The sequence below is a fragment of the Chinchilla lanigera genome, unplaced genomic scaffold, assembly GCF_000276665.1.
Source record: "Chinchilla lanigera isolate Chin_1 unplaced genomic scaffold, ChiLan1.0 scaffold00085, whole genome shotgun sequence".
NCBI lineage: Eukaryota > Metazoa > Chordata > Mammalia > Rodentia > Chinchillidae > Chinchilla > Chinchilla lanigera.
Genome location: NW_004955486.1, coordinates 3,568,337 through 3,595,034, shown reverse-complemented (window position 1 = coordinate 3,595,034; position 26,698 = coordinate 3,568,337). Strand labels below are relative to the sequence as shown.

The 26,698-nt window shown below is 48.9% G+C and overlaps 1 protein-coding gene across 4 annotated transcripts in view; it reads left to right on the top strand.

The window, feature by feature from the left end:
* Positions 1 to 26,698, top strand: part of Ube4b (ubiquitination factor E4B) — a 107,164-nt gene that overhangs the window by 31,002 nt on the left and 49,464 nt on the right. Inside the window, exons 2-8 of one of the 4 annotated variants that reach the window (XM_005404020.2) lie at positions 2,482 to 2,668; positions 13,877 to 14,012; positions 17,499 to 17,586; positions 19,050 to 19,194; positions 20,827 to 21,055; positions 21,483 to 21,863; positions 22,610 to 22,756. In XM_005404020.2, the coding sequence (XP_005404077.1) occupies positions 2,482 to 2,668; positions 13,877 to 14,012; positions 17,499 to 17,586; positions 19,050 to 19,194; positions 20,827 to 21,055; positions 21,483 to 21,863; positions 22,610 to 22,756 (1,313 nt within the window). Of the gene's footprint in view, positions 1 to 2,481; positions 2,669 to 13,876; positions 14,013 to 17,498; positions 17,587 to 19,022; positions 19,195 to 20,826; positions 21,056 to 21,482; positions 21,864 to 22,609; positions 22,757 to 26,698 lie in introns of all 4 variants that reach the window. The other 3 variants (XM_013504256.1, XM_005404021.2, XM_013504257.1) reach the window with 3 other exon arrangements.

Here is a 26,698-nt window from a genome sequence, read left to right as displayed (position 1 = left end):
AGTGATACCAATTATCTTATCCGCAGGGGCGGCAGGTAGGCCTGGTCATTCCATCTTTATCTTGAGGCCTGGCCTTCAACAGATCGCCTCGGGCCACAGCTGTATGTGTTCTCATCCTCTGCCCTGAGTCCCTCAGGCCTCACCCTGACTGCCTGTCCGATTTCGAAATAATACTGGGGTGGTGAGAGCAACACCATCTTCTGATCTCAGAGATACTTCAGGTGTTGGAAAATTTTTCCATTGGTGGGGGAGAAAAGAAACAGATTGTGAACACTGCTGGCCAACAAAAACAAAACAACCCAAGCAGCTCGTGTTTTTTGGTCTGAGGCTTCTATTGAGTACAGTTACCCATGACACCCAATTAGGGTGCAGCCCTTTGAGTCTAATGTTACTTTCCCAATTTTTAAAAACAAAAGTGTTTCTGATTCAGTTATCATAGTCCATTGCCAAAGCTGACACCAGTCAAAGCAACTGAGAGGTGACGAGGAAGCAGGTAAGCTGTTCAGCAGACCCTTGAGAAGGGAGTTGAGACTGAAACACAGGGTCAAGCCTCACCCTGGATGCTGACCAGCAGGTACTTTCTGTTTTGCACTTAGTAACCAAGGAAGTCTTTAAGAAAACACAAAATTATCCTGAAGATTCCCTTAGAAACATTCTGGCCTGAATCTGAAACTTACTTTTATTTTTAAAAATTGGGATAAAATACATTAGCATAAAGTCTGCCATCTGTTTTTGGTCGGTTGGTTGGTTTTGAGACAGAGTCTTACTATGTGGTGCAGACAGGCCTTGAACTTGTAGTGATCCTCTTGCCTCAGCCTTCTGAGTGCTGGGATTACAGGTGTGCGCCACCAGACCTGGCTTACTTATTGATTAACTGATTGATTGATTGAGACAGGATCTAACCATGTCACTGAATGGCCCACGCTGGGCTTGAATTTGTGATCCTCCTACCCCAGCCTCTCAGAGTGTTGGGATCACAGTCATGCACCACCATGCCTGGCTTACATTTGTATTTTTAAAGGAAGATAACTGCATGGCGTGCAGTCAATTTAGTGAGAACTCTGTCGCTGTTTTTGCTTTTGTGGATCTTTAGAAGGCAGCCGGGTTCTCGTATTAGCTTCCTTCTCAAATCTGTTGCACAGTCCCACCGGTAAACTCCAGCACATACTGCTGGAGGACACAAGGGGAAAGAACATCCATCTTGGTGTTTCTTTGAAAGTAGTTTTGGCCTCAGGCCTTCTGGAACGGAGACCCCTAGGGACCCCTGGGCTGTTGGTGTGGAGAGGAGAAGAGTAGATGCCAGTGGTGTCTCTCACCAGTGAGCAGGTGTGCCTGACCTCTCTGGCCTCAATTTGCTCGTAGCAGAAGTGGGCACAATGCAAACACCTGTTGCAGTGGATCTTTTTGCAGCTGAAACAAAGTATTTAAGACACAGCCGGAAGACAGGAAGTGCCACAGAAGTTGTAGTAAACAGACAAAAGGAGACTTCACTTTTTTTGGGGCTATCCCAAGTAGACAGCTGACCCAGCAGGCGTCTTCAGGGGCCATGGAGTTCAGTCGGGGCTGATCTGCGGCAGAGGCTGGGAGGCCAAGGACAGAAAGAGGAGCAGGTTTCTGCCGGGTTAGTGGGACAGGCAGGCCTCCCTCTGTCGGACGGCACCGTCCCGGTCAGGGCTTGTGGTGACTCAGCTCTCCCACCCTCCTCGCTCCTGGCCGGATGGTTTCCCCGAAGCCCGCTCCGTCCTCACTGCCTGAGCGGCAGGTGTTGGGTTATGAATGAAGTGCTAGGAAAGTATGAGGGAACATTGGTGACCCGCCGGGATTTTGTGACGAGTGTTCATAATGGTTTGATAGCTCCGGGGTATTCTGAGGAGGAAGTGGCAGGCTGTACTTTTGTTTCAATCAAGTAAAAATAACCTGATCGTTTTGCTCCTGAAACTTCTGGTAAAATTTGTGTCTTATTGTAATTTGTGTTTCTCTCAGTGACTTGACTGGCCATTTAAAATGACCGCCTAACGCCATGTCATTAAAATAACAGCAGATTTTAGTGTGTTTAGAATGTAGTATGTTTATTGGAAATTCATAGTACCCATCCAGGAATGACAGTAAGCCAAGATAGAGCCAGCTGTGGTGGCGCACGCCTGTAATCCCAGCACTCAGGAGGCTGAGGCAGGAGGAGGATCACTGCAGGTTCAAGGCCAGCCTGAACTGCATAGTGAAACCCTGTCTCAAAAAGACAAAACAAAACCAAATAAAAAAATCATGGTAAGGTGACTCAGGGACGGATTTAAATAGTGAGCTGGTGTCTTGTACGAATACTGTTTAGCTGAGTTTTTCTCCCAAGTGAGTACTTTCTCTGTGAGGCATATTTGGCTTTTGAGCGGGTGTGGTTCGGTTGTTGGCGACCCAGTGCCTGTCGTCACTCTCGGCTGTGGCTGGCCCTCATGGTCACAGGGTGCCCGTTCTCCTCTCCCGTTGCAGATTCGCCGGAGGCGCCTGGCACGACTCGCTGGTGGACAGACCTCGCAGCCCACCACGCCGCTTACCTCGCCCCAGAGGGAGAACCCTCCGGGGGCCCCGATCGCAGCATCAGCCCCAGGCCCCTCGCAGAGTCTCGGCCTCAATGTCCACAACATGACCCCAGCTACCTCCCCGATAGGCGCGGCAGGTAAGCCACCTCCCTGGGGGGCTGCAGTTCTCGGCTCCTCCTGTTCTGTTCCCATAGCAGATTAAAGCAAGAGCAGTGCCAGGTGTGTTTTGTTAGTGTCTATTCGTTTTTTTTTTTTTTGCGGTACCGGGATTGAACTCACGACCTTGCGCTTGCTGGGCAGGTGCAGTGCCGCTGAGCTAAATCCCCAGCCCCTGTCTATTCGTTTTGCTAAAGATCTATTAAAACTAATTGTTTTTCTTTTCCCTACCTTCTTGGTTTTTTTTTTGTACCAGGAATCGAACTCACACCCTCATGCTTGCCAGGCAGGCACTGGGCTGTTGAGCTATATCCCCAGCCCCTTTTCCCTACCTTCTGTGTTTTTCTATTTATTTATTTATTTAGTTAGTTAGTTACTTAGTTATTTAGTCATTCATTCAGTTGGTCTTTTCTGAGACAGGGTCTCACTACGCAGTTCATGCTGGCCTTGAGTTCACTTTGTAGCCCAGGCTAGCCTCGAACTCGCAACAGTTCTCCTGCCTCAGCCTCCCGAGTGCTGGGATTACAGGTGTGCACCATCATGCCCGGCTGTTTTTCTAAAACAAGCTCTTGGGTCCTACCTCCAAGGGCAAGATGATGAAGAGTGAATTTGGTTCTGCTGTTTTATGAATTTAGTGGATGCTGTTTTCTTTCTTTCTCCCTGCCTCCCCTTTTTCAGTGGTGCTGGAGGGCCTTGTCCATGCCAAGCACAGGCCCCAGCCCTTCAAATAAGATCACCTGAAAACACAAGACTGAAATGCTTGTCGGGTGACAACACTCTAATCACGGATTTTGTCCCCCCGCCCTGGTACTGGGAATTGAACTCATGACCTCGCCCTTGCCAGGCAGGCACTGTGCCGCTGAGCTAAATCTCCAGCCGTGCCTCCCCCTTTTTTTTGATGGATTTCTTTCTCTTCATGCTATATTGGCAGAGAATGTTTTGGATAAAATTTCAGGGTAGAAACCAACCTGGGGCTAGAAGTAGAACTTTGGGGCTGGGCCCTTCCCTAGCATGTGTGAGGCCCTGGGTTCACCTGACGTGACAGTTTATAATGCTCCTAATTCTTTTTTTTTGTTTGTTTTGAGACAAGGTCTCCCTATATAGTTCAAGCTGGCCTTGAACTCAGTATGTAGTCTAGGCTGGCCTTGCACTCACAGCAATCCTCCTGTCTCAGCCTCCCGAGTGCTGGGATGACAGGTGTGTGCCATCATACCAGTGATAGTTTATAATTCTCTCCTTAATTTTAGTAAAAGTATATTTACTTAAAATAAATGAGCTCCTGGTTGATATCCAGGGCTGTTAATTGTTGAGAAATGATACTGATTCCTATCGTATATTTGTTGGCTTTTCTTTTTGTATATTTGAAAACTTTTGTATGTGAACTTTTCTATCAAACATACTAGTGATGCTATTATACTTATAATTGCTATTGTATGATTACTTAAATTATGAAAAAGTAGGTGTTAAGAGACCTGCATGGATCATCCAATCTATTTGTTATGTGACTGTTAGTTCCATAGTTGATTTGCTATGCCATAGTCAGGTTTCAAAATAATTTTTTTCCCAGATTTTATTGGCACATTTTAGATATACAGAATGATCACATTCATCATAGAGAATTTGTACCTGTACATGAGATGACTTGATCTTCCCCCATATAACTTTTTTTTTCCCCGTTGTCTTCTTGGTAACGGGGATCGAACTCACGACCTTGCGCTTGCTGGGCAGGCGCTGTGCTGCTGAGCTAAATCCCCAGCCCTCCCGTTGTCTTCTTGATCTAGGATTGTTTGTCAAAAGTATTTGCAGTTAGAAAGTGGGTGTGGTCACACACGTGTAATCCCAGCACTTGGGAGCCTGAGGCAGGAGGATCTACACAAGTTTGAGGACAGCCTGGACTACATAGTGAGATGCTCTCTCTCTGGTACTGGGAACCGAACTCACGACCTTGCGCTTGCCAGGCAGGCGCTTTTGCCGCTGAGCTAAATCCCCAGCCCCATGAGATGCTCTCAAAAAAACCAGGCAAACAAGCATTTGAAGTTTTTGTTCCTTAGCTCATGAGGATAAAAGCTTAACTAGAGTTCTGTTAACTAAAAGAGGGAAGTTCAGCCCTAAGCATCAGTCAGTAACGAGCCTTTGAACTGTACATCTTCGAGACGCTGTGATGGTCCTTCTGTGGGATGGGGGGGGTGTTTAGGGTTCCAGTGGTGACTTTCCCTTTTCCTTGGGACAATTTCTAAGACCGGTGATGCTTGTCTCACCAAGATCAGGCCATGTCTGCACCTGCAGGTTGAGAACTTGCTTAGAGAGCCCTTTCTGCATTTGTCTTGAGGGCTGAGCCACGATTCCAGTTGAGTCCCCTTCCCTGCCTGGCATCTGTCTCTTGCGCTGGAACAAAGCGAGAAGCATTCTCAGAACCAGAACCAGGCTGGCTTGTTTCAAGTTCATGACCACCAGCTCGTGTGCGCCCTTCATGCCATAGGCGGCCGTGCCGCACTTCCTGGGCCCTTTCTCACTCTGCTGCTGGTTTCCTGCCGCATCCTCCAAGGGCGGCACCTCCTTCCCTGTGCACTCAGTCCACGGTGTCATGGAGACAATGCACCCAGGCCTGTCGCGGTCTCCGCCTGCCTTCCTGCATGACGCCTGCCTCCGCCGTGCCTGGCCCTGGGTCCCCCGTCTTCTCACCCAGCGTCATGCTTCCCCAGGCCCTCTCCTGTGTCTCCGGATTTTCCATCTCAGGTGGCTTTTGTCACAGGCTGGGTCTGTGCAGCTGCTTCTTCCATGGTGGCTCCAGGTCCCCTGCCAGACCCCGCCCCCTGACCTCTTCCTGATGGGACTCTGGGGCGAGTCTGCCGCTGCCCTTGTGCCCGCTGCCCTTGTGCCCGCTGCCCTTGTGCCCGCTATTGATCCTCCTGCAGGTGGGGGAAGCCGCACATGCTGGGCTCTGAGTCACTGTCCCGTCGGGCCTGTCACCTCATGGATGTGGCTCCCGCCCTCCCCCTGAAACGCCTGCCTTTCGGCGTGGGCAGCACCCCGCTCCAGGAGCGTTGGCCCGTCTGCGCTGCTCTCAGTTCTTTGGTGGCTCCTTTTCATTTTCCTAACGTGTAAAACAGAAGGGTACCAAGGTTCTGTATTTCAGATCTTGTTCTCTTCATCTATTCTTGTTCTCTTGCTCATTTCATCTGCTTTCCAGGCTTTAATTGCTGCTTCTAATTTGATGATTCCTAAGTTTCAGTCTCCGGGCGAGGCCCGTTCTCCATCCTCAAGGATTCCTGTTCCGGTGACCTGCTTGACTTCTGGGCTTGCGTGGCGAGTGCGCACCTGGAAGGAGCACACCCACAGCCGGGTTTGGGTTCTCACCTCCTCTTCCAGGAGGTCATCTCAGTAAATGATGGCATTTTTTTTTTTAGTTGCTTAAACCTAAAACATTGTTTCTTCTCTTTATCTCATACACTGATTGTGGTTGGGCAAACTGTCCCTGCAGAGGGCTAGGGGGTCAGTATGTTTGTTTGTTTGTTTTTGTTTGTTTTTCTTCTGGTACCAGGAATTGAACTCACGACCTTGCACTTGCCAGGCAGGCACTTTGCCACTGAGCTAAATCCCCAGCTAGGGGTCAGTATGTATTTCTGGTCTTGAATGTCATGAGGTCACAACTGTTCGTCTCTGCCCCCACAGCAGCCATTGACAGTGTGTAAGCAAACACATGACTACATCTCAGTAAAACGACTTACAAAATAGGCAGGAGGTTAGATTTGCGGCGTGGGCTTAGCGCTGCATCCACCCACACGTTAGAGCCATACCGGATTCTCGCCACCTCTTCTCTTGGCCTCGCGGCTCCCCAGGCCCAAGGCCTGGCATCTCTCGCCTGGATAGCTGCCTTGGTCTCTCCTGCCGCAGGGCCCCACTCACACATAAGTGTGCCGTTGTCAACAGCAACGCCTCATTTTGTTATTATAGACAACAGAAAGACAGGCGCTGCTCTGAGCGCAGAGTGCTTGGCGGTGCCCCCGTGCTATGAAGTCCTGAGCGTGTCTGTCACATCATCGCCACTATTCATAATCACAGCTGAGTAGATGTCATTAGCTATGGTTTGGCAGATTGGAAAAACAAATTTTCACAATTAAATAAAAAAGTAAAAGAAACCAAAACAAAACCCTGCACAAGGCAGGTTGTGTCAGCTCTGTGCTCAGAACCCTCTAGTGGCTCCCCGCCTTCCTCAGAATGAGAGCCCAGGGCTCCCACGCCCAGGGCAGTCTGTGATCAGCCCCACCATGTGGTCTTTGCTGCTCTTCATGGCCCTCCAGGTGAACGGTGCCGGCTTCCCTCTGCTCCTGAGCAGTCAGGCCTGCTCTGAATACGGCGCCTTTCCATTTGCCATTTTGCCTGCGATGCTAATGCCCTAGATTAGAAGCCCGCGTGGCTTTGTAGCTCAGTGCTTGTTCAAAGTGCTGCCTTCTCAGAAACACTGCCCACCGTGCTGCTATCCGGCCGACACCTTCTCTTCCGGCTGCTATGCCAGCTGCTGGGTATGTGTGGGAGGATAAGCTCTACTGCAGCGGCTACTTGTGTGTGTTTCGTCCACTGCTCTGTCGCCAGTACTGGCCGCAGTATCTGGTACTAGATCTACTCATTCTTACTAAGATGGATTGAGTTAAGACATGAATCACCAAAGAAAATGCCCAAAACACATGGGTGTGGGTGGTTAAGAAATTTCAAAATAATTTGGTTGATGTGTGTTTTAGGTGCGGCTACCTCCAGGGAGACAATCGCTTGTGCTTGTGTTCTGGCCTCCTAGCAGTTAGACATGGGGCCAGTGGGCGGGTATTCATCCTCCGAATGAGGAGAGACTGCTGTTCTGTAACCAGGCAGGCTTCAGAAAGATCAGCAGGGCGGGAGACAGCTCAGTGTGGAGTGCCCGGCGTCCGCTAGGCCGGGGTCCATCCCCAGGCCGATGAGACGATTCTCCAGTCTAGCAGGAAGCAGAGGGGCCAAGATGGGGTGGTCTCAGTGAGGGACCCCGGGCTTCACTGGACAGCACGGGGGACAGATGGTGAAGAGCTGGGTGCTGGTGCTGCGGTCTCTCAGTGCTGACTGCACAGCCTCGGACAGCACCTTCCTCGGGTTCCTGGCCCTGGGTTGTGGATTTTTTTGGTGAGCATTTCGCATAGCTGTTTTATCTGATCAAAATCTGCCTTAGGCAATCGTGACTTTCCTCACCATAGTCTGCCCTGTCTCCTGCAGAGCGTACTTTGGTTACCTTGCTTTCTCCTCGACAAGCTTACTCTGCAGAGCCCATTTCTCTCTTACTTTTTCAAATAAACTTCGCCACTTCTTTGCACTTGTTTCATTCAGTTCTTTGTTGGCGACAAGAAGAACCTGGAATCCAACTCCAGAAGGAGATGTGAGCAACTCCAAATCAGTAACATTTGTTTATATGGTGAGCCACTTTTAGAAGGAGCTGCCGCTTTTAGAAGGAGCTACCTGGTAACGCTCCTTGGCGTCACCACCCAGGAAGAGACCAGGCCGGAAGCTGAGCCAGTGGGAAGCCTCTAGGATCTCACCACCAGGCCCTATCTTGATGAGTGAAAAAAGTTCGATCCTGACAATCTTTTTTTTTTTTTGGTATTGAGAATCGAACTTAGGACCTTGCGCTTGCCAGGCAGGTGCTGTGCCGCTGAGCTACATCCCAGCCAGACCTGACAATCTGGAGCAGCAGCAGCTTATGTACTATTGCAGTATGGTTTGGATTCAGTACAAACTGAGCGGTGGCAAGACATGGTACAGGATGGTACCTTCAACGATGAGATTATTCTCCAGTTACAGTGTTTCTGTTTAAAACATACAAGGCAGAATAAAATGCCTTGTGTGCAGACACAAGAAATGAAAAGTCTACCTTGCTGAGGATGTAGATGAATACAGCCATTGTGGAAAACAGCGATGTCATGGAGGTTCCTTGATGTCTAGCATGCCCCCCAAGTCACTTGTGTTGGGAAGGTGACTGGGTCATGGGAGTGCTATGGTCATTGATGGATTCATCCGTGGAAGAGGGGCCAGATGGAGGATGTGGGTCACTGGAGGGTTTTGGAGGATTCGTCTGCCTCCTGGCTCCTGTCTTCTCTCTGCTTCCTCAAGTCATGGGCTGAGCAGCTGTCTGCTGCCTCACCCTTCTGCAGTGCTATTTCTACCTTGGAACCAGCCAGCCATGGACTAAACCCTCTGAAAACTGAGCCAAGGGCTGGGGACATAGCTCAGCAGCATAAACAGTTGCCTGGGAAGCGTGGGGTCATGAGTTTGATTCCTGGTACCAAAAATAAATAAATAAATAAATAATTAATTAATTTAAAAACTGATCCAAAATAAACCTCTCCTCCTTTAATTTGGGGGTGTCAGGAATTTTGTCCCAGCAAGAAAGTGAGTAGTACACTTGGAAAACTAAAAACAGATTCCCGCATGGTTCAGCACTTGCACATCTGGGTGTGTGCGGCAGAGGACCCGCAGTCAGCACTGCGCATGTGGCTCCAGTGTGAACAGGCTCAGTGTGTTACCAGATGAACGGATAGGGACGCGACCTGTGTGCCCAGTGGCAGATGCACCTGGAGGGTGTTGCACTCGGTGGAATGAGCCAGGCACAGAAGGACAGATTCTGCACACTCTCACTTACACGTGGGATCTAAACAAGTTACTCACGGAAGTGACATGTAGAGGGACTGGCGCTTACCACAGGGGCGGGCGGGGCATGGGGAAAGGGGAGACAGGGACCACAGGGGCGAAATTTCATCTGAACAAGGGAAGTAAGCATTAGTCATCTGCTGTCCAAAATGGTGACTATCATAAATCATTGTATATTTTTATTTTTATGTTTTTAATTTTTTTACTTTTTGGTCTTTTTGAAATGGTCTTGCTGTGCCATTCAGGCTGGCCTTGAGCTCACTTTGTAGCCCAGACTGGCCTCGAACTTGCAACGATCCTCACCCTCCCAAGTGTTGGGATTACAGGTGTGCGCTACCACACCAGGCTACATTGTATATTTTTTCAAAAGTCTACCTTTTTAATAAAAAAAAAAAAAAAAAACACCAGGATTCTTTTAAAGGTAGGAAAATCCTTCCATATCCTAGTACAGTTATTTGTAGTCCTCTTAAATTTTTTTTTTTTTTTTTTTTTTTTTTTTTAGTCTTTTTAAGACAGGGTCTCATTGTGCAGTTCAGGCTGGCCTTGAGCTCACTTTGTAGCCCAGGCTGGTCTTGAGCTTGCAACGATCCTCCTGCCTCAGCCTCCCGAGTGCTGGGATTACAAGCATGTGCCACCACACCTGGCTGTATCCCTCTAACTTTGCTTGTTATATTTTGTTCTGTGTTTTAGCTATTATCAGTGATTTACTAAACACTATGAATTTACACTGTCTTCATTTAATATTTCTTTAAATTATCTTGTGTTAGTTTCTGTCCTAGGCCAGGTGGCTCATAGTTTAGTGAGAGCAGACAAACAATCAGAAGCCCACTGGACCTGTTAGGTGGCAGTCACTGCCACCACAAGAGCTAGTGTGTTGGAGTGCAGACTGCTTGGGTGAGGGGCGGGTTGGGGGATGACAGTGCATTTTAAAGGTAGTCGCTGGAGGCCCAAGAAGGAGACCTCTTGAGCAGAGACCTGAATAAAGGGAGGGGCAAAACCAGGTGGGATCAAGTTTACAAATAGGAGGAAAGTCAGTGCAGAAGTCCTGGGGCAAGAAGGGGCTTGGACAGCAGTCACCGTATTTTCCTTCTGTAGCTTGAGTCTGTCCTGTTCTGTACTGGGAACTGAATTCAGGGCCTTTGTACTGAGTGAGCTACATCTCTGAGCCCCTGCTGACTGACTGACTGATTGAGGCACTGGAGGTTGAAACCAGAGTCTTTAGGCACTGAGCTACCTCCTTAGGCCTTTAACGTTTTTTGAGGCTGAATCTTGCTAAGTTGCTAAATTACCCAGGCTAGATTTGAACTTGTGATTGATCACCCTGCCTCGGCCTCCCAGAGTGCTGGGATTGCTGGCATGTGCTACCACATCCGGCTCTCAGTTTGAGCCTAATGAACATCATTATTGCTTAGTAGGAATTTCAACTAAATCAAAGCCATTCTTTTATAGTAAATTGTCTGTGTCTAAGAATGCTGTAAGTGACAATGAAATAGTAACCTTTTGTTCTGTCACTGATGGTTGTTCAAGTCCTTTCTTCCCCATCCTGTGCGTGATCCGCAGTGTGGGAGAGGGAGGTATGGATGAGGTCGAAGATAGCTGGGGGCTGGGTGCGTAATGCAGTGGGAGTAGGAAAAGAGCTGGGACAGTCCAAGCCACTTAGGAGGCTGTGGCAGAAGAATTGCGACTTTAGGCAACTGAGCAAGACTGTCTCAAAATGAAATTGATAAAATAAAAGGGTCTGGGATGTGGCTCAGTGGTAGACTAACTGCCTAGCTAGCATATGTAAGGCCCTATGTTCGATCCCCAGCACCCCTTGTACTCCCCCTAAAAAAATCTGGCTAGAGGCACTAGAGGCAGAGAATCAGGCAAAAGCGCCGAGATCCTGGCCTGCAGCGGGGCCCTGAAAAGGGTACGAGCAGTGGAGGCCGCTACTGCTGGCGGACCGCCTATGCTTTCACACGTGCATTTACTTTCCTGAGGGACAGGTGCATCCTCTGGGAGCCTGGCTACTCACTCCCTCGCCCCGAAGGGGCCCTGTGGCTGCCCAAGGGTGTTACGTTAGTGCCCAGCTGCGGCAACCTGCAGATTACTCCGTGTGTCTGCACAAAGTGCTGCTTGTTACTGGCGAGAGGCGGGTCCTGCTGGGAGTCACAGTCCTCTCCCCGCTCCCTCCCTCCTTCCTGCAGCCCCGGATCTGGGGGCTGCACAGGGGTCAGGAACTATGTCTGTGCAGTGTTGCCTTCACGCCCTTGCTGGTGTTTCCCGGTGTAGCAAGAGTGCGGGAGGACTCTGCCTGCCAGAGACGTTTCTGTAGCACTTGCCTCTAGTTCTTAGTGAGCAGCAGCTCTGGAGAGCCGAGGCCTGTACTCACCTGCCTCCCAGGACTCCGTTTCTGCCTGGAGCCCCAGGCTTTCAGAGTCCTCTGTAGCTGATGTCCTGATTTTGAGAGTGTCTTCTCTGTTCTAGCCCAGTCATTGTCCTCCTCGTAGAAGGCCCGTGACCTATAGAGGTTGTGCCACAAAAGTCACCCTGAATTTTCTGTGCATTTGTCTTGTTACCCCGCCTAGATTGAAAATTTTGGGGTGGGAAAAAAAGAAACCACTTTCCATTTCTCTTTTGTCTAATCGAGGGTGTAGTCAGCGTCCAGGAGGCAGGCCACACTGACCTGGGAGTGTGGGGAAGCATTTCCGGTCATCTTCCCCAGTCTCCTGATTAGAGTTTAAGGCAAGTGAATTTTAGCAGAAAACTCCATGTGTTTTTTGGGGGATACAAGCAAATTTATTTAAAAGACTTAATGGCCAGAAAGTAAAAGATACAAATTCAAGGAAATAGAGCTTGTATAGCCCAGGCCGGCCTCGAACTCTGCAGTCTTCCTGCCTCAGCCTCCGGAGTGCCACGCCCGGTCAATATTTAGTTTTCTGTTTCGTTTTTTTGAGACAGGGTTTTGCTCTATAGTCCAGGCTAGTCTTGAACTCCTGGACGATCCTCCTGCTTCCTGAGTGATGGGATTACAGGCGTGCACTACCATGCCTTGCTCAATATTTAGTTTTGTGTTGTAAACAGCATAGTTTTGAAAACATAACTGAATGCATGATTTTTAACTTTAATCGAACTGGAAGGGGGTGGAGATTTTTGTACTTCGGTTCCATCATTGTACAGATAGAGAAACTGAGGCACCAGAATTTCGATAATTTAAGTCTCAGAGTTCATTAATAGTATTCACTTAGTGCTGTAACCATAAATTTAGCAAGTGTCCCCAAAGCCCCTGGCACTTGGTGATTCTAACTAAGTACCTACTGTGAAATGCAGTCTGTACATGTGGACACTGGGGGGACGTGGAGTTAGGGAGAGAGACCCTGGGCACAGAGATAAGGAGCACGACGGCTGTCATGTGGGAAGTGAGTCCACTTAGGAGCACACGTTCTTTTCAGACCATCTTAGATTCAGACCTGAGGTGCCCCCCAAAGGCCACGTGCTGATGGCGTGGATGCCCGTCTGTGGCACTCTTGGGAAGTGGAGCAACTTTTATGGGGTGAGGCCTAGGGGAAAGAAGTGGTCCCTGGGGGTGTGCCCTTGAAGGAGTACTAGGCCTCTTAAGTCGTCTGTCTCCTGTTGCTTCCTGGTTCACTGTGCCGTCAGCTCGCCCCATAGTGCTCTGCTCGCCACAGCCCCAGGAGAAGCATGGACCGTACCCTCTGAAAGCATGAACCCAGTCCCATCTTTTCTAGAACAGCCATTAAGAAGCCAAATAGTAGCAAATGCTGGCGAGGATGCAGGGAAAGGGGACCCTTCTGCATTGCTGATGGGAATGTAAACTAGTACAAGCACTATGGAGATCACGACGGAGATTTCTCAGAAAACTAAAACTAGAAGTTCACCCAAGCCAGCTGTTCTCTCCCGCGCTACGTATCTTCCCCAAAGAGTTAAAGACATCATACAGCAGTGGTCCACGCATACCCACGTTTATACCAGCACAGTTCATAACAGCTAACTCTTGGAGCTTACCATAAGCTCTGTGACAGCAAGGACCGTGTCGATTTTTTATTTTCCCCCAAATCTTCCACCCAGAAATTAAAACCCATTAAAGGAGATTGCTTAGTTGAGTCTGTGTGAACTTCGCAACATTTTATTTTGAAAATGTCAAACATATAGCAAGGTTGAAAGAATGTGACCACCTCCACCTCTACCATAGAGAGTCTACCCCACCACCACCTTTTCATGGTTAATCGCACATCTATTAATGAACCTCATTTTGGGTATGTAGCAAAGACAGTTGTAGGTTATCAGGGACAGAGTTTGAACTGGGGAAAGAGCTGAGGAGAGGCCGCCTTCAGGCCTCGGTGTTACTGTCACTGCCCTCACGGACGGCAGATCGTGCCTTTTCCTCACTCTGTTTTGACTTGAACATGATTGCAGCCTTGGACGTCATCCGCGGGCACTGCCTGGCTTGCAGGTGTCAACAGTGGCATTGCTGCCACAGCTTTGCCACCGACCCGGGCTTCACCACTCTGCCCTCTGTCTAGGAGTCGCGCATCGGAGCCAGAGCAGTGAGGGCGTCAGCTCTCTGAGCAGCTCGCCCTCCAACAGCCTAGAGACGCAGTCTCAGTCCCTGTCGCGCTCCCAGAGCATGGATATCGATGGCGTCTCCTGTGAGAAAAGGTAAGGGAAGCCAGCGCCCTAAGAGGAACGAAAGGATGCACTGGCTGTAGTGTCTACCCTGCATTCTGAAATGCCCGCTCGAGACCTGTGCCAGTCTGCACCAAGCTGCAGCCACATTCTTACACTGAAAGACCCTTTTATTACTCTGAAATGTTCTTTATGTATGTTTTGGTATTAGATATCTTCTATGAAATCACCAAGCAGTGTGGCACCTCTGTAATCTCAGCACTCAGGAGGCTGAGGCAGAAGGATCCCCTTCAGGTTTGAGGCCAGCCTGGGCTACATAGTGAGACCCTGTCTCAAAACAAAGCAAAAAAAAGTATTTTATAAAATAATAGTATGTGTGGGTTTTTAAAGTCTCTCCAGTGTCTTTATTTTGTAACTACAAAGTGAGCAAACATACATCAGTCCCTAAAAATTTTCTCACAGTTTTACTAATCACTGGAGTGTTAAAGCTTGGAAAGTTTCAGATAGAGGATCTGCTTTCCTGATTTCTTTTTTAAGTGAGCAGAAGGAAATGAGTACTTGTGTAAATTCCCACTAAAACGGAGAGGGCTTACATTGTTTATGGCCTTTATCTGACTCACTTGGTTTCATTTTCCCATAGCATTTCTCGTTTGTATTTCACATGCATTGCTTTTTTTGACTATCCTGAGAGTTTATTATCGCCCCCTCCACAGCATACAGGCTCTGTAAGGCAGGGGTTATTTGTCTCTTTTGCTCAGCAGTGTCTGCTACACCTAGAACAATGCCTGCATAGAATAGCAGTCAGTGCTGTTACTGGAGCAGAGAATCCTGTGAAAAATGTGAACGTGCATACTGCATGTAAATTTCAAATCTTGGGGGTAAATCTTAGTTCTGGGAGCGCATCATTCTCCCCAGAATTGACTCAGCAGGAAAGAGAGAAGCGAAATAATCAAAAGCCACGAAATACAGTAAATCAGTATTTAAAAATTTTTTTTCCAATTTACAGATTTTTTTCCCAGATAATTAAAAGCATAGAGAACGTTTAAACTCAACTTATGAGGCTCATGTGACCTTAATGTTAAAGCCAGACAAGACTAATATCAAAGAAGAAAAGTAATTTTAATCATACTGTCAGACTATTGGTAGATATATTAAAATATTGACAAATCAAATACTGCAGATATATAAATACATGAAAGCCAGGCTGGTTAGATGTCAATACTGGGGTCTGCGTGCAAATGCTTAAAAAGGAAGTTGGGGTTTTGGGGTTGCATGCGAATGTTCCAGTTCCTGATCTGGGTGCTGATTACATTTGTATGTTTATTTGCTGCAATTTATTCAGCCAAACATATTCCAGTGCAGGGTTCTGTACATTTGAATGACAAGTTTACTTAAAAATAGTGTAGTATAAATAGACCGTAATCAGCCTGAGTTTGGCTCAGGAGCTCCCGAGTGCTTTAACATTAAGAAGTCTGTAAGTGTCCCCCACCATGTCGTATCTTAAAGAAAAGACCCTTATAATGTTGGCAGCTGCAAGTTTGATAAAATCCCGTACTGATCCGTGATGAAAGTCTTAGCGCATGAGAGACAGAAGTGCCTGGAAGCCTCCAGGGCAGAGCTAAGCATGTCGCAAGCGCTGTGCAGAGGGCGTCAGGTCCTGGGTTTCATCTTCAGCACCAAGAAAGATAAAAGGCAGAAAGAAACCACAGCGCGGCAGAGACCGGGATGGATCACCAGATATCCCGCGAGTCCCTGACCTTTCCCAGCCTCTGCCTGCGCTGGACAGCGGCCACGGGCCTGGTTGTGTCCAGCAGACTGCGAATGGGAGTGACGGTCAAAGGCGAGCTGGTGCCCTCCTCATTCACACTGTCGCCCCAGGGACTTGGCTCTGCGCTGTGGGAGACCACAGGTGCACCGGGTGCTTCCCTCCCACCAGACTTGGTGCAAGCCAGAAATTGACCCTTGTGGCGTCCAACCTCCAGGCTCCCTGAGCGCGTTGTGGGGACAGCATAGCGTCTTGTTCTGGCTTCCTGCAGGGCCGTGAGCCCCCAAACTCCAGCAGCTCCCATTCCATGGTTGGAATCAGTCTCCGTGAAGTTAGTAACTAGGACGAAGGAGACTGCTGTTTCCGCCTCTGTCCAACGTGCGGGCCCTGCCCAGTGCAGTGAGACTAGGAAGGATTGGAGTGGAAGAAAGCAAACAGTTACTTTTGGGAGATAAAGTCGATTGTGTATGCAGTGCACCTTAGGGATAGGTAGCCATTGCTGACAAGAGCTGTGTGTTTAAAATCAGTTATATGATTATGTGCCAACAACAACTTAAGAAAATGTCATTGTTAAAAAGGTAGCAGCTGGGTTTGGTGGTGCACACCTGAAATCACAGCCCTCTGAGCATAGCCTGGGTAATTTAGGGTTTAGCAAGATACTGTTATATCCATCGGTCAGTCAGTAAGGCTGGGGATGTAGCTCCGTGCGAAGGCCCTAGGTTTGATTGCCAGTATTGCAAAAAAAATGGGGGGGGGGATTACTGTCTATGCTCATTAAAAACTATGATACGTAGGAATAAATTTAACAAAAGAAGTACAAGATTTCTATGGAGAAAATGAAAAGTCCATTGGAAGTCCTTGAAGGAAGCGTAGGCACATGAGAGCAATAAGGACTCAGACACATAATGATGTTGTTTGTCCCCCGCCTGATCTCTGAGGGCAGGACACCAGCAGAATCTTCCAGACACTCGCCAAGCTGATGCTTTGGTGCGCATGGAGAGGACGGGGCCAGGAAGAGCCAGTCTGCGCTCGGAGTGGAAGAGGCGGGCGTGACCCAGCGATTTCTAGATGCACTGTGAGGTTGTAGTAATGCAGTGGTTGCCCACAGCCAGGTTATCTAGTGGGACAGGAATGAGCACCCATAAATAGGCCCCACGCAGATAGGACAGTCACATGTATGACTTAGGCACTTCCCTGTCAGTTTAAAAAGGACGGGCTTTTCAACAAGTGGTGGTGGATAGTCACTTATTGTGAGAGGAGAATAATTTTTTGTTGTTGTTTTTGAGACAAGATCTCATTCATTATGTAGTTCAGACTGGCCTTGAACTCACTATGTAGCCCAGGCTCACGGCGATCCTCCTGCCTCAGCCTCCTGAGTGCTGGGATTACAGATGTTGTCCCACTAAGCCCATCTGGGAGGAAAATAATACACACTTAACCAGCTTTGTACTCAATCTTTTTTTTTTTTTTTTGAATCATTTTAAAATGATAATACATCTAAAGACTGCTCTCCTGACTCCTTGTTTGAAGGTGAGCCCAAGGTAATGATGCCTTGGGGGAGGTATTTCTAACATATCTGAGAGGGGCTCTGATATCGCCACAGACGAGGAGCTCTTAAAAATTAAGAACAAAAGGTGAACTTGGGTCATTTGGCCTTCTCGGCTGGTTTTGACTGCTGTCTAGCCCTTCTCTCGGCGGCTGTGACTGGCTGTCCCGTGGAGGGCGGAGGGCCCCACTGTCTTTTCTCCTCCCAGCATGTCCCAGGTGGATGTGGACTCGGGAATCGAAAACATGGAGGTTGACGAGAACGACCGACGAGAGAAGAGGAGCCTTGGTGACAAGGTGGGTAGGCGAGGCGGCTTCCCTTGGCCTTCGTGCCGGGGCCACAGACACCCGTGGTCCTGTCTTTGTCTGCAGAGACTGCTTAGGGACCCCTCACCAGCACATCTGTGTGGACCCGATTTTCTTTCTTTCTTTCTTTCTTTTTCTTTTTTTTTTTTTTTTTGTCTTTTTGAGACAGGGTCTCGCTCTGCAGTTCAGGCTGGCCTTGAGCTCACTTTGTAGCCCAGGCTGGTCTCGAACTCACAGCGATCTTCCTGCCTCTGCCTCCCAAGTGCTAGGATTACAGGCGTGCGCCACCACGCCGGGCTACGATTTTCTTTTTGAAGAAGCGGCAGTCTGGACTGCCCTTTGAAATGGAAGCGTAATTCAGTCCTTGAATCTGGTAAAATTCCTCGGTTATCTTGGTTGGGTGAGTATTCTTATCAGTAAATTCAGCTTGTAACAGGAATTAGTTTTTTTATAGGTCTTTCCCTTAAGTCAGTAGATCATCATCACATTTTGGGATGTTTTCTGAGGGAAATGCTTATTGAAACCAGAATATGTAAAATCCAGTAGCAAGTAAGAGCATTTGAAATGATGAGGTCTTTATTATCTCCTGAGCACAGTGTTCTAAATATAGGGCTCTTGGGGCTTGTTTTTGTTCTTCTGGTGGCCATGGTACAGGTCACTGCATCCCTGCCTGTGAGTACATTGTCAGGAATACTTTCAGCAACATTTTGGACTATAGCCTCCGAATGGTGCAGTGCTTTAGTTTGTGTACTTCTTTGGTGCTTATGAAGTTCTTACGTGATTTTTTTTTTTTTAAGAGGCATGAGATTTATTATAGGAAGATATACACTGGTGCTCAAAGAAATGAGGCACTTTTTTAAAAAGACCCTAATGAGATGGAACATAAGGAGAAACATTAAGTTATGAGGAAAGTGATAGACCTGATTTGTGAACCTGGTCCCTTGGAGCAGGTCCCCAGAAGCTTGATGCTTTGGGCAGGATGCAAAGAAGCAGGGAGCCCAGATCCCGCACATGCGCAGTGCACAGTAGGGCGTGCCCCTCTGAGATCTGATGCCCCTATCTGACAGGAGCCGGAGTTCAGGTGGGAACTGGTAAATGTGGAGGAAGCTCCTCCCTTCTCCTCCTCCCTCCTTCCGTCTCACCTCTGCTGTGCAGCCCCCTTTCCCAACAGGCCACAGACTGGTGTGGGTTGGGGACCCCTGCAAGAAAGTCAGCAGGCTCTGTGTGCGTCCTGGCTCACAGTTCATCTGATTGCTGTTTTTTTCTGCTCCCCTGTGAGCTCAGGAGACCTTCAGAGTCATAGTAGCAGGTTTCCTTCTCTCTTAATCAGTGAATGGTTTTATGCACTGGAAGAATATCCTGTTTGATGCATGAGTTCAGTCTGGGGGACATTTTCACTGAAATGCCTGCCGCCTGCCTTCCATTAGAGACTGACCCGGGTCCTCTTCTGCCAGGAGCCTGCCTCGGGCCCTGAAGTGTCCGAAGAGCAGGCCTTGCAGCTGGTCTGTAAGATCTTCCGTGTCTCGTGGAAGGACCGGGACAGAGACGTCATCTTCCTTTCTTCTCTCTCTGCACAGTTCAAGCAGAACCCAAAAGAAGGTAGGCGTCTAGCATTTCCCTCAGAGCACTTCCTGGGAACCCTGCGAGCGAGAGCGAGCTTTGTGCTTCTCTGCATCCCAGCTCCCTGTCTTGCTTTGCTGTTTGCTTCTGATTGCAGTGGTACTGTGTGTCGAGGACGCTGTGTACGGTAAAGTAGTCTCTGCTGTGACTCCTGCCAAAGAAAACTACATAGTTCAGTTGATGAACTCGGTTGTTTTGGGAGTTGAAGCTTTTCCCTATGGTGGGAGATGCTGCGGGAGGGATGAGCTCCCCTTGGAAAGAGGGTTTCCTGCATGGTCTCCAGGGACCCCAAGAGGGCCCCTGCATGTGGCGAGACCTGCTGTACCTGCCTGCCGGGCCGTCTGGAGGCAGTGGTGGAAGTCTGTTTGATGCGGGTGCTTAGAAGATGGGCGATATTGACACTTCGCTGTTTCCAGGGTTGTGTTGTAAGAGGTCAGCTATGCTGAGCCTCACATAAAAGAAAATAAAACTTTTAGCAAGTTACCGCCTTCTAGAGCTCCGTGGTTTTTCTTCATAGCGGTCTTTTGGAGTACAGCTCAGATGGGGGTGTGTGGGAGTGCTCTGCACCTGTCACTAGAATACAGTGAACTTCCTGGATATTTGTTACTGGATTTTTTTTTTTTTTTTTTTTTTTTTGGTACTGGGAATCGAACTCAGGATCTTGTATTTGCCAGGCAGGTGCTTGTGCTGATGAGCTACATTCCTGGCCTTTTTTTTTTTTTTCTCATGAAACTGGTTCTTACTGTGTAGCTCAGGCTGGTCTTGAACTCTCTATCTAGTCCAAACTTGCCTTGAACTTGTGGCAATCCTCCTGCCTCAGCTTCCTGAGTTTTGGGATTATAGATGTGCACCACCCTGCTTGGCTCACTTGCTGTTCTTACTATAAATCTTAAGATTCTCAAACCTGTCTCACACCTATAAATGATAACTTTTAATAACAAAGGCATGTAAAATTTATAGGGAGCAGGACTTTTGTTGAGTGACATTTAGAATGTAGTAAAGACCAGCAACCAATCTGCTCAAAACTGTGAAGAATAATAAGGAAGCTGGACTATAAGTCTGCTCCAGAAAGCCAGAGAGTGACTGAACATCAGGCCCTTCATGAAGTCTTTTGAACCTTGGACTCAATAGTTTTACCATGTATAAAAAGTGTATTGGCTGAGAAATATTAACCCAGTTGTGTTTGTAGTATGATAACCTGACCTGTGTCGTCAGGAGTAACTTCCTTTTATAGGTAAATATCAACGCTATATATTAACTCTCATTGACCTCACTCCAATTTCTTTTTAAGTAAATTTTCAATTTTGGAGTAATTTTAGGTCCACAGAAAGGGTTCGAAGATAGTCCAAGGAGACCCTGTATACTCTTTGCCAGCTTCCCTGAAGGCTAACGTTTTCATAACCATGGTACATTTGCCAAATTGGAGAGACTACTGCAGACCAACCACCAGACTGTATTCAGGTGTCACCAGGTTACCCATGCATGTGCTTCCTCTGTTCCAGAAGCCGGGCGAGGACCCCCGTGAGCTGCTCGGGTCTCCGTGGGTTTATTCGAGGACCGTGTCCCGGAAGCGCCGTGTGTAACCTGTTCTCTACTCTGCCTTCCCAACAGTGTTCTCTGATTTTAAGGACTTGATTGGCCAGATCTTAATGGAAGTGCTCATGATGTCTACCCAGACTAGAGACGAAAACCCGTTCGCCAGTCTCACCGCCACGTCCCAGCCCATCGCGGCGGCGGCTCGGTCGCTGGACCGAAATCTCATGCTGAATACCGGCTCCAACCCTGGAAGCAGCCCCATGTTCTGCGGCTTGGGCTCCTTCGGCGCCGGCTCCTTGTCTAGGTCAGTGTGGGCCTCTCCTAGGAAGACACTGGGAGGAGTAGGGTGCACTTACTCCCGCGGCTGCCCGGGCCCTGGGCGGACGGTGTGGCCGCGTGGTGGGGCGGGCTTAGTCTCTGGAGGGTTACTGTATTATCTTTCTAGATTGGGGTTTTGGCTTTCATGGTTGGGCTATTGGTAGGTTAAGGGTTAGAAGCAGATGGCTCCATACACTACATTATTCTTTGAAAAGGGAGCTTGTCGTCACCTCGAGATCGCTGTTGCAATTAGATTAAAATTATTTAACCACTTACCTGATTTGTGTACTTGAACTCACAGAAACCTGAAGTACTGTTGTACTGTTCTTTAAAAGCCTGCAGTTGTCCATTTTAGTTCTCTCAAGTCTTTCTTCGATTTTTCTCTTCTTTCCTACGTTTCCCACCTGATGCAGCCTCTATGACACTAGCCCGGCCCCCGCCGCTGGTCCCTGGGGCTCGGGGCCAGTGGCAGGTCCGTCCTTTGCATCCCCTTCCCGCTTGTCCCTCAGCCCTCATGCGGCAGCTTCTGGATCTGCAGCAGGAAGCCAGCCCTCATCCCTGTCCCTATCCCTGTCCCCGCGCTACCGGCCCTACACTGTCACGCACCCAGGGCCGTCTCCACCTTGCGCCATCCTGCAGCCCATCCCCTCTAGCTCTCCCAGCCTCCCTGCCCTCGTGGGGAGCCCCCCAGCTGGCACCTCAAGACTGAGGCCGCCGAGTGCGGGCCCAGCTGTCCCGCCCGCCTCGCCCAGTGTCGCCAGCAGACGTCCCTCCTCCCTGCGGATGTCTCCTAGGTATTTATCCGGCAGGAGAGCTGCGAGTGTGTGTTTGCAGTGCAGGGAAAGCACAATTAACGCGCTTCAGAAGACCTGCTATGTGCCACTGACCTCAGCTACACTTGGGTGTTTCGGGTCATTAACCTGTGTTGCTAACGAGTATGGTGGCGTGTGCCCCGAGTCCCTGCTACCAGGCGCTGACCACACCAGAAGGCAAGGGTCGCCCTACTACGCATCCCTGTCTTCCCTCCTTCCCGGGGCTCTTCCTCCTCCCTGTACCAAAACAGAAAGAATGAACCGAGTTTGCCGTCTATTTTGTGTGTCACCCCTCACCCCTCGTGTGTTTGGTATAACGTGGTCAGTGCTGAATTTGAGAGTCGGGGCTCGGAGCGTTGCTGTTTCGCTGTTTGCACTGCGGCCGAGAGGGGTTGACATACGGGAGCGGGGGCCCAGGTCTGAGGCCTCTTGTCTTCTCCTCCCGGTGAGTGCAGCTGGGTCTCTTCCTGCCTTGGCGCTCTGGTTGTTTGGCTACATGTATTTCTAGCCTGGTAGAAAGCAGTGGTATATCAGAGTTGCATGAATCCGGAGGCCCCTTCTCTCAAATGTACTGTGTGTTGCTATAATCTTGGTGCATTATTTTTCTGCATGGCAGTGGGCCAAATTTTTAGCATACGATTGATTTTAAAACAGACAGTAGATGCTAATACTCCCCCTGCTGGTTTGACCTTTGTCCCCTGACGCCCATTTTTGTTTCCGTGCGGTAGCATGTACGACACTCCCTTCTCCTTCCTCTTCCTCGCGCTTTCTGGGGACAGTAGCGATGAAGAAAACGAAGAAGATGATGGTGGTGATGGTGATGATGAAGGTGGTAGTGGTGGTGATGATTTTTCTTGTGTCCAGTTTGGGTCCAGGTATCTGAGGAATGGAGTCTTACCTGCATGTGTGTTGGTGCTTAGGAACTAACTTCTGGGAGCCTGACTTGGGGATGTGATTTGAACCCAAACAGGACAGCATCGGCTCAGCGGGGGTGGTGAGTGGATCCAGAACATAGGCCGGTTCTCCTGGTTGTCATCCAGTCAGTTTGGGGGAAAACCTACTTAAAATCATTTGTGAGAAACCTGAGAACAGGTTCAGATTCACAGCCATTCATCAGGTTCACCTCCTGTTAGGTCTAAAATGAGGGAGTCTTCTTTCTCTATTGCAAGAGTGTCCGTACCCGGTTTGGTGGTGCACACCTGTAATCTCAGCACTTAGGAAGCTGAGGCAGGAGGATCTCCACAAGTTCAAGGCCATCTTGGGCTACATAGTGAGTTTAAGACTAGCCTAAACTGCACAATGAGACCCTGTCTCAAAACAGACAAAGAATATTCTTGTGATCTACAGAATGTGAGCAGTGTGTACCCTGAGAGGCTTGTCTCCTTTGGTCCAGCTGCCTGGATTTCTGGAATTTAGGATAGGGACAGGGGCTGAGGCTTGGGGGGTGTGCGGGCACACGTGCACATATTCACTGCCCCAGCCCCACTGCTTGGTTAAAGGGCCCAGCATGCTGCTAAATGTTCACCCCTGCAAACACAGCAGACAGCACCACGTGGGTTCCTAAGTGACTTTGAACAGGAAGATACAGCCCTTTCCCTCTGACCTTCTGCCTCACTGTGTTACAGTTTTGCTCTTAAATCCAAGTTTCCCCTGGGCAGAGTTGGTATTTGTGCCTAGCGGTATTCAGAAATAACCCCAGCTATAAATAGGGCCTGGCACAGGAGTCAGGGCCACTTCATTAAATTAGTGGCAAGAGAGCCGTCAGAGAGCCCAGAGGTGTTGCCCCGAGGTCGGACATCAATCCAGGAAGGTCGATGTTTGAATTAGGTTGAAACGGTGTCAGCATTTGCCGTGTAAGCTTCCCACAGGCGGCGGTGCCCGTTTCAAGTCTATAAAATCCTACTGCGCATCGTATTACACAGCAGCATCTTTCCTGGAATCACTTTCCGTGCGTGGAAGAGTGCCCGCTTCTCTGTTGAGAGCTGTCGCTGGGAGAGGTCCCGTCTCCCTGGCCCAGCTCTGACCAGGGTATCCAGGCTGTGAGACTTTTCCTAATGCCTCTTTCTGGGTTTCCAACATCGCAGCCCTGCCTCAGGTGTGGACTCTGTAGCCGACAGGAAAAGCACGTGCCGATCGTGCAGCCACGGCGGTGAATCCTCGAGCGTCACGAGCTGATGCTGCGCGAATGCTCAGCCTCTGTTACCGGCCCTGTGGCTCCGAGAGGACCGGGCACGGGGCCAGGGTAGCAGTAGAGCTCATGTTCTCTCCCACGCCTCATTAGAATAGTTTTGCATTTTTATTCCTCAAGAAGTTGTTTTAGGGCCAGGGACGTAGCGCAGAGGTACAGCACTTGCCTGGCAAGTGCAGCGTCCTGAGATCAGTTTCCCGCAACAACAGCAAAAGGTTGTTTTAAAATTCATGACACGGCTGTGACATTCTTAAATCTTGGAAGTGTATTGAGTCCTGTGCGCACCTACACTGTGTGCCCCTCTGGGAGGGCACATGGCCCTTTTCTGAGAACCACACCGGCAGCCCTGTTTTCACCATGCGGTTATTTCCTGCGGTAGAGGTGTGGCCAAACCCTTCCGCAAACACGAGTGTATGCCTGGGGATTTAAACACATATTGGATCTGCCCAAACTCAGTTCCATTTGAAATACACTAAGGAAATTTAATTTTTGTTTGTTTGGAATTGGGGGGGGTCTTACTCTCTTGCCCAAGCTGGCCTCAAACCCTTGGACCCAAGTGATCCTTCCTGCCTCAGTTTCCCAAGTAGCTGAGACTACAGGTACATACCACTGTGCCCAGCCTGTGCGAAAGAATTTTATTTATTTATTTATTTATTTTTGGTACCAGGAATCGAACTCAGGACCTTGCGCTTACCAGACAGGCTCTTATACCACTGAGCTATATCCCCTGGCTTGAAAGAATTTGATTGATAGTTTAAATTTGAGCATATCCTTATACTATGTGCCACTTTCCCCTTTGTATCAGTTCATAATTTCACTTCGAATCTAAGGACCCTCAGAAACGAGTTTTGACGGAGGACCTGTGTACAGCGTGGATGAGACTGGGAATTTTTCCTGCTCGTGTCATGATTTCCGTTGGTGCCTTTGGAGCACATTGCTAGATACTGCGATGCCCTCTACATTTCTTACTGGATTAAGGCTTTGTTTCCTTTTTTTCCACTCTACTTGGAAGTCAGCTGGCTGGTCCAGTGCCTGGTTGATGATCACCAAGACCCACCAGCTTCTTGCTTTGCAAATTTCTTTTTTTTGTGTTTTTGAGACACCGTCTCAATAGGCTGGTCTTGAACTCACTTTTAGCCCAGGCTGGTGTCACATTCCCAACAATCCTCCTGCCTCAGCCTCCTGAGTGCTGGGATTACAGGTGTGTGCCACCACGCCCAGGTCTGCTTGGCAAATTCTGCTCTGTCTTCTGAGCTGTTTTCATCAAGTGGCCTTACACGAGAAGGCAGACTTGCCTAGCTTGTCACTTCTCAGGTTTTAGTGAAAAAATACTTCCAGTGAGAGGGAAGATTGAAATTGAAGTTGAAGGTAGTATGCTGCTAAGACCGGCCTGGAATTTCAGTGTGGCTGCAGAAGCCCACGCTGTCTTGAGTTCGCCAAGCTCACACCAGCGTGTGCTCATGTGTTCGCGTGTGCCCCCCCCCCCGGGGCCACGTGACACTGACCCTCAGCCGGTCAGGGCCCGCAGACATCGATGTTGGAGGCTTTTCATTTCAGAAATGTAAAATGCAGGAAACACGGAGCTTACTGTCAATGAAATGCATGGTTTAAATTTTTCATTTTAGACACGAGAATTGATCTATTTCCCTTGTCACCTGTAAGAACTGCTCCGAGGAGAAGCCCTGAGTCCCCTGTAGGTGGGCGAGTTCTGTCAGTCAGCAGAGTTCTTCCTTGGGGTGTGCTGGGAATACACAGGGAGGGGAGGAATCGCAGATAGCTAGAAACTGAGGTTGCCACGGGCGAAGGCAGAGACCTCCTTCCCTTTCCGCTTCTGAGGAGCCCCACGCTGCCTGTGTTTGTTGATGGGGTTTCCTGTCTGTGCTTCCATGAGTTCTTCCTGCGTTGCTGCACGGCCCACGTTTTTGTTGTCAGGCTGATGATAGCAGATACCAGACCCTGCCACTAATGAATAAAATGTACCAAGCCAAAAAGTCCTGTAAAGACATGAGAATGAATCTGATTTTTAGGGTTCCCATGCTGACCTGCCCATCTGCGCCATGTCTCTAGTGAAGTGGTTTGTGGGGAGCTTAGTGACCTGCTCCGCGGGTAGAGGCGTGACTGCCGCTGAGCCTCGTCTCCTTCCTTTCCTTCCACCAGGCCTCGCTGCAGGTTGTAGGAATTCAGATTTGCTGGATTCTGAACTGAAAGCTTTGGATTTGAAACTGACATTGGCGAGCTGGGCATGGTGGCACTCACCTGGGGCAGGAGGATTACCGCAAGTTCAAGGCCAGCCTGGGCTACGTAGGAAGACTACTGTGGAGCCCACTCTGGCTTTGCACTCACTACCAAGCCCAGGATGATCTCGACCTTGAAGCAGTTCTGTTTCCCAAGGGCTGGGTTCACAGGCGTGTGCCACCATGCCCAGCCAAGGGAGAAGCTATTTTAAAACAACAACAAAAGCAAAACCTGGTATTGTCATCACCTTCTTTACTGAAGTATTTTAAAATCATGGTTTCATTCTAAGGTCAATTATGCATTTTCCCCCAAATGCTAAGGTCAGCTATGTGTTTATATTTCAGAATTAGTCACACACGTTTGTGTAGCTGTAGAATGTCATTGCTCTCTCATA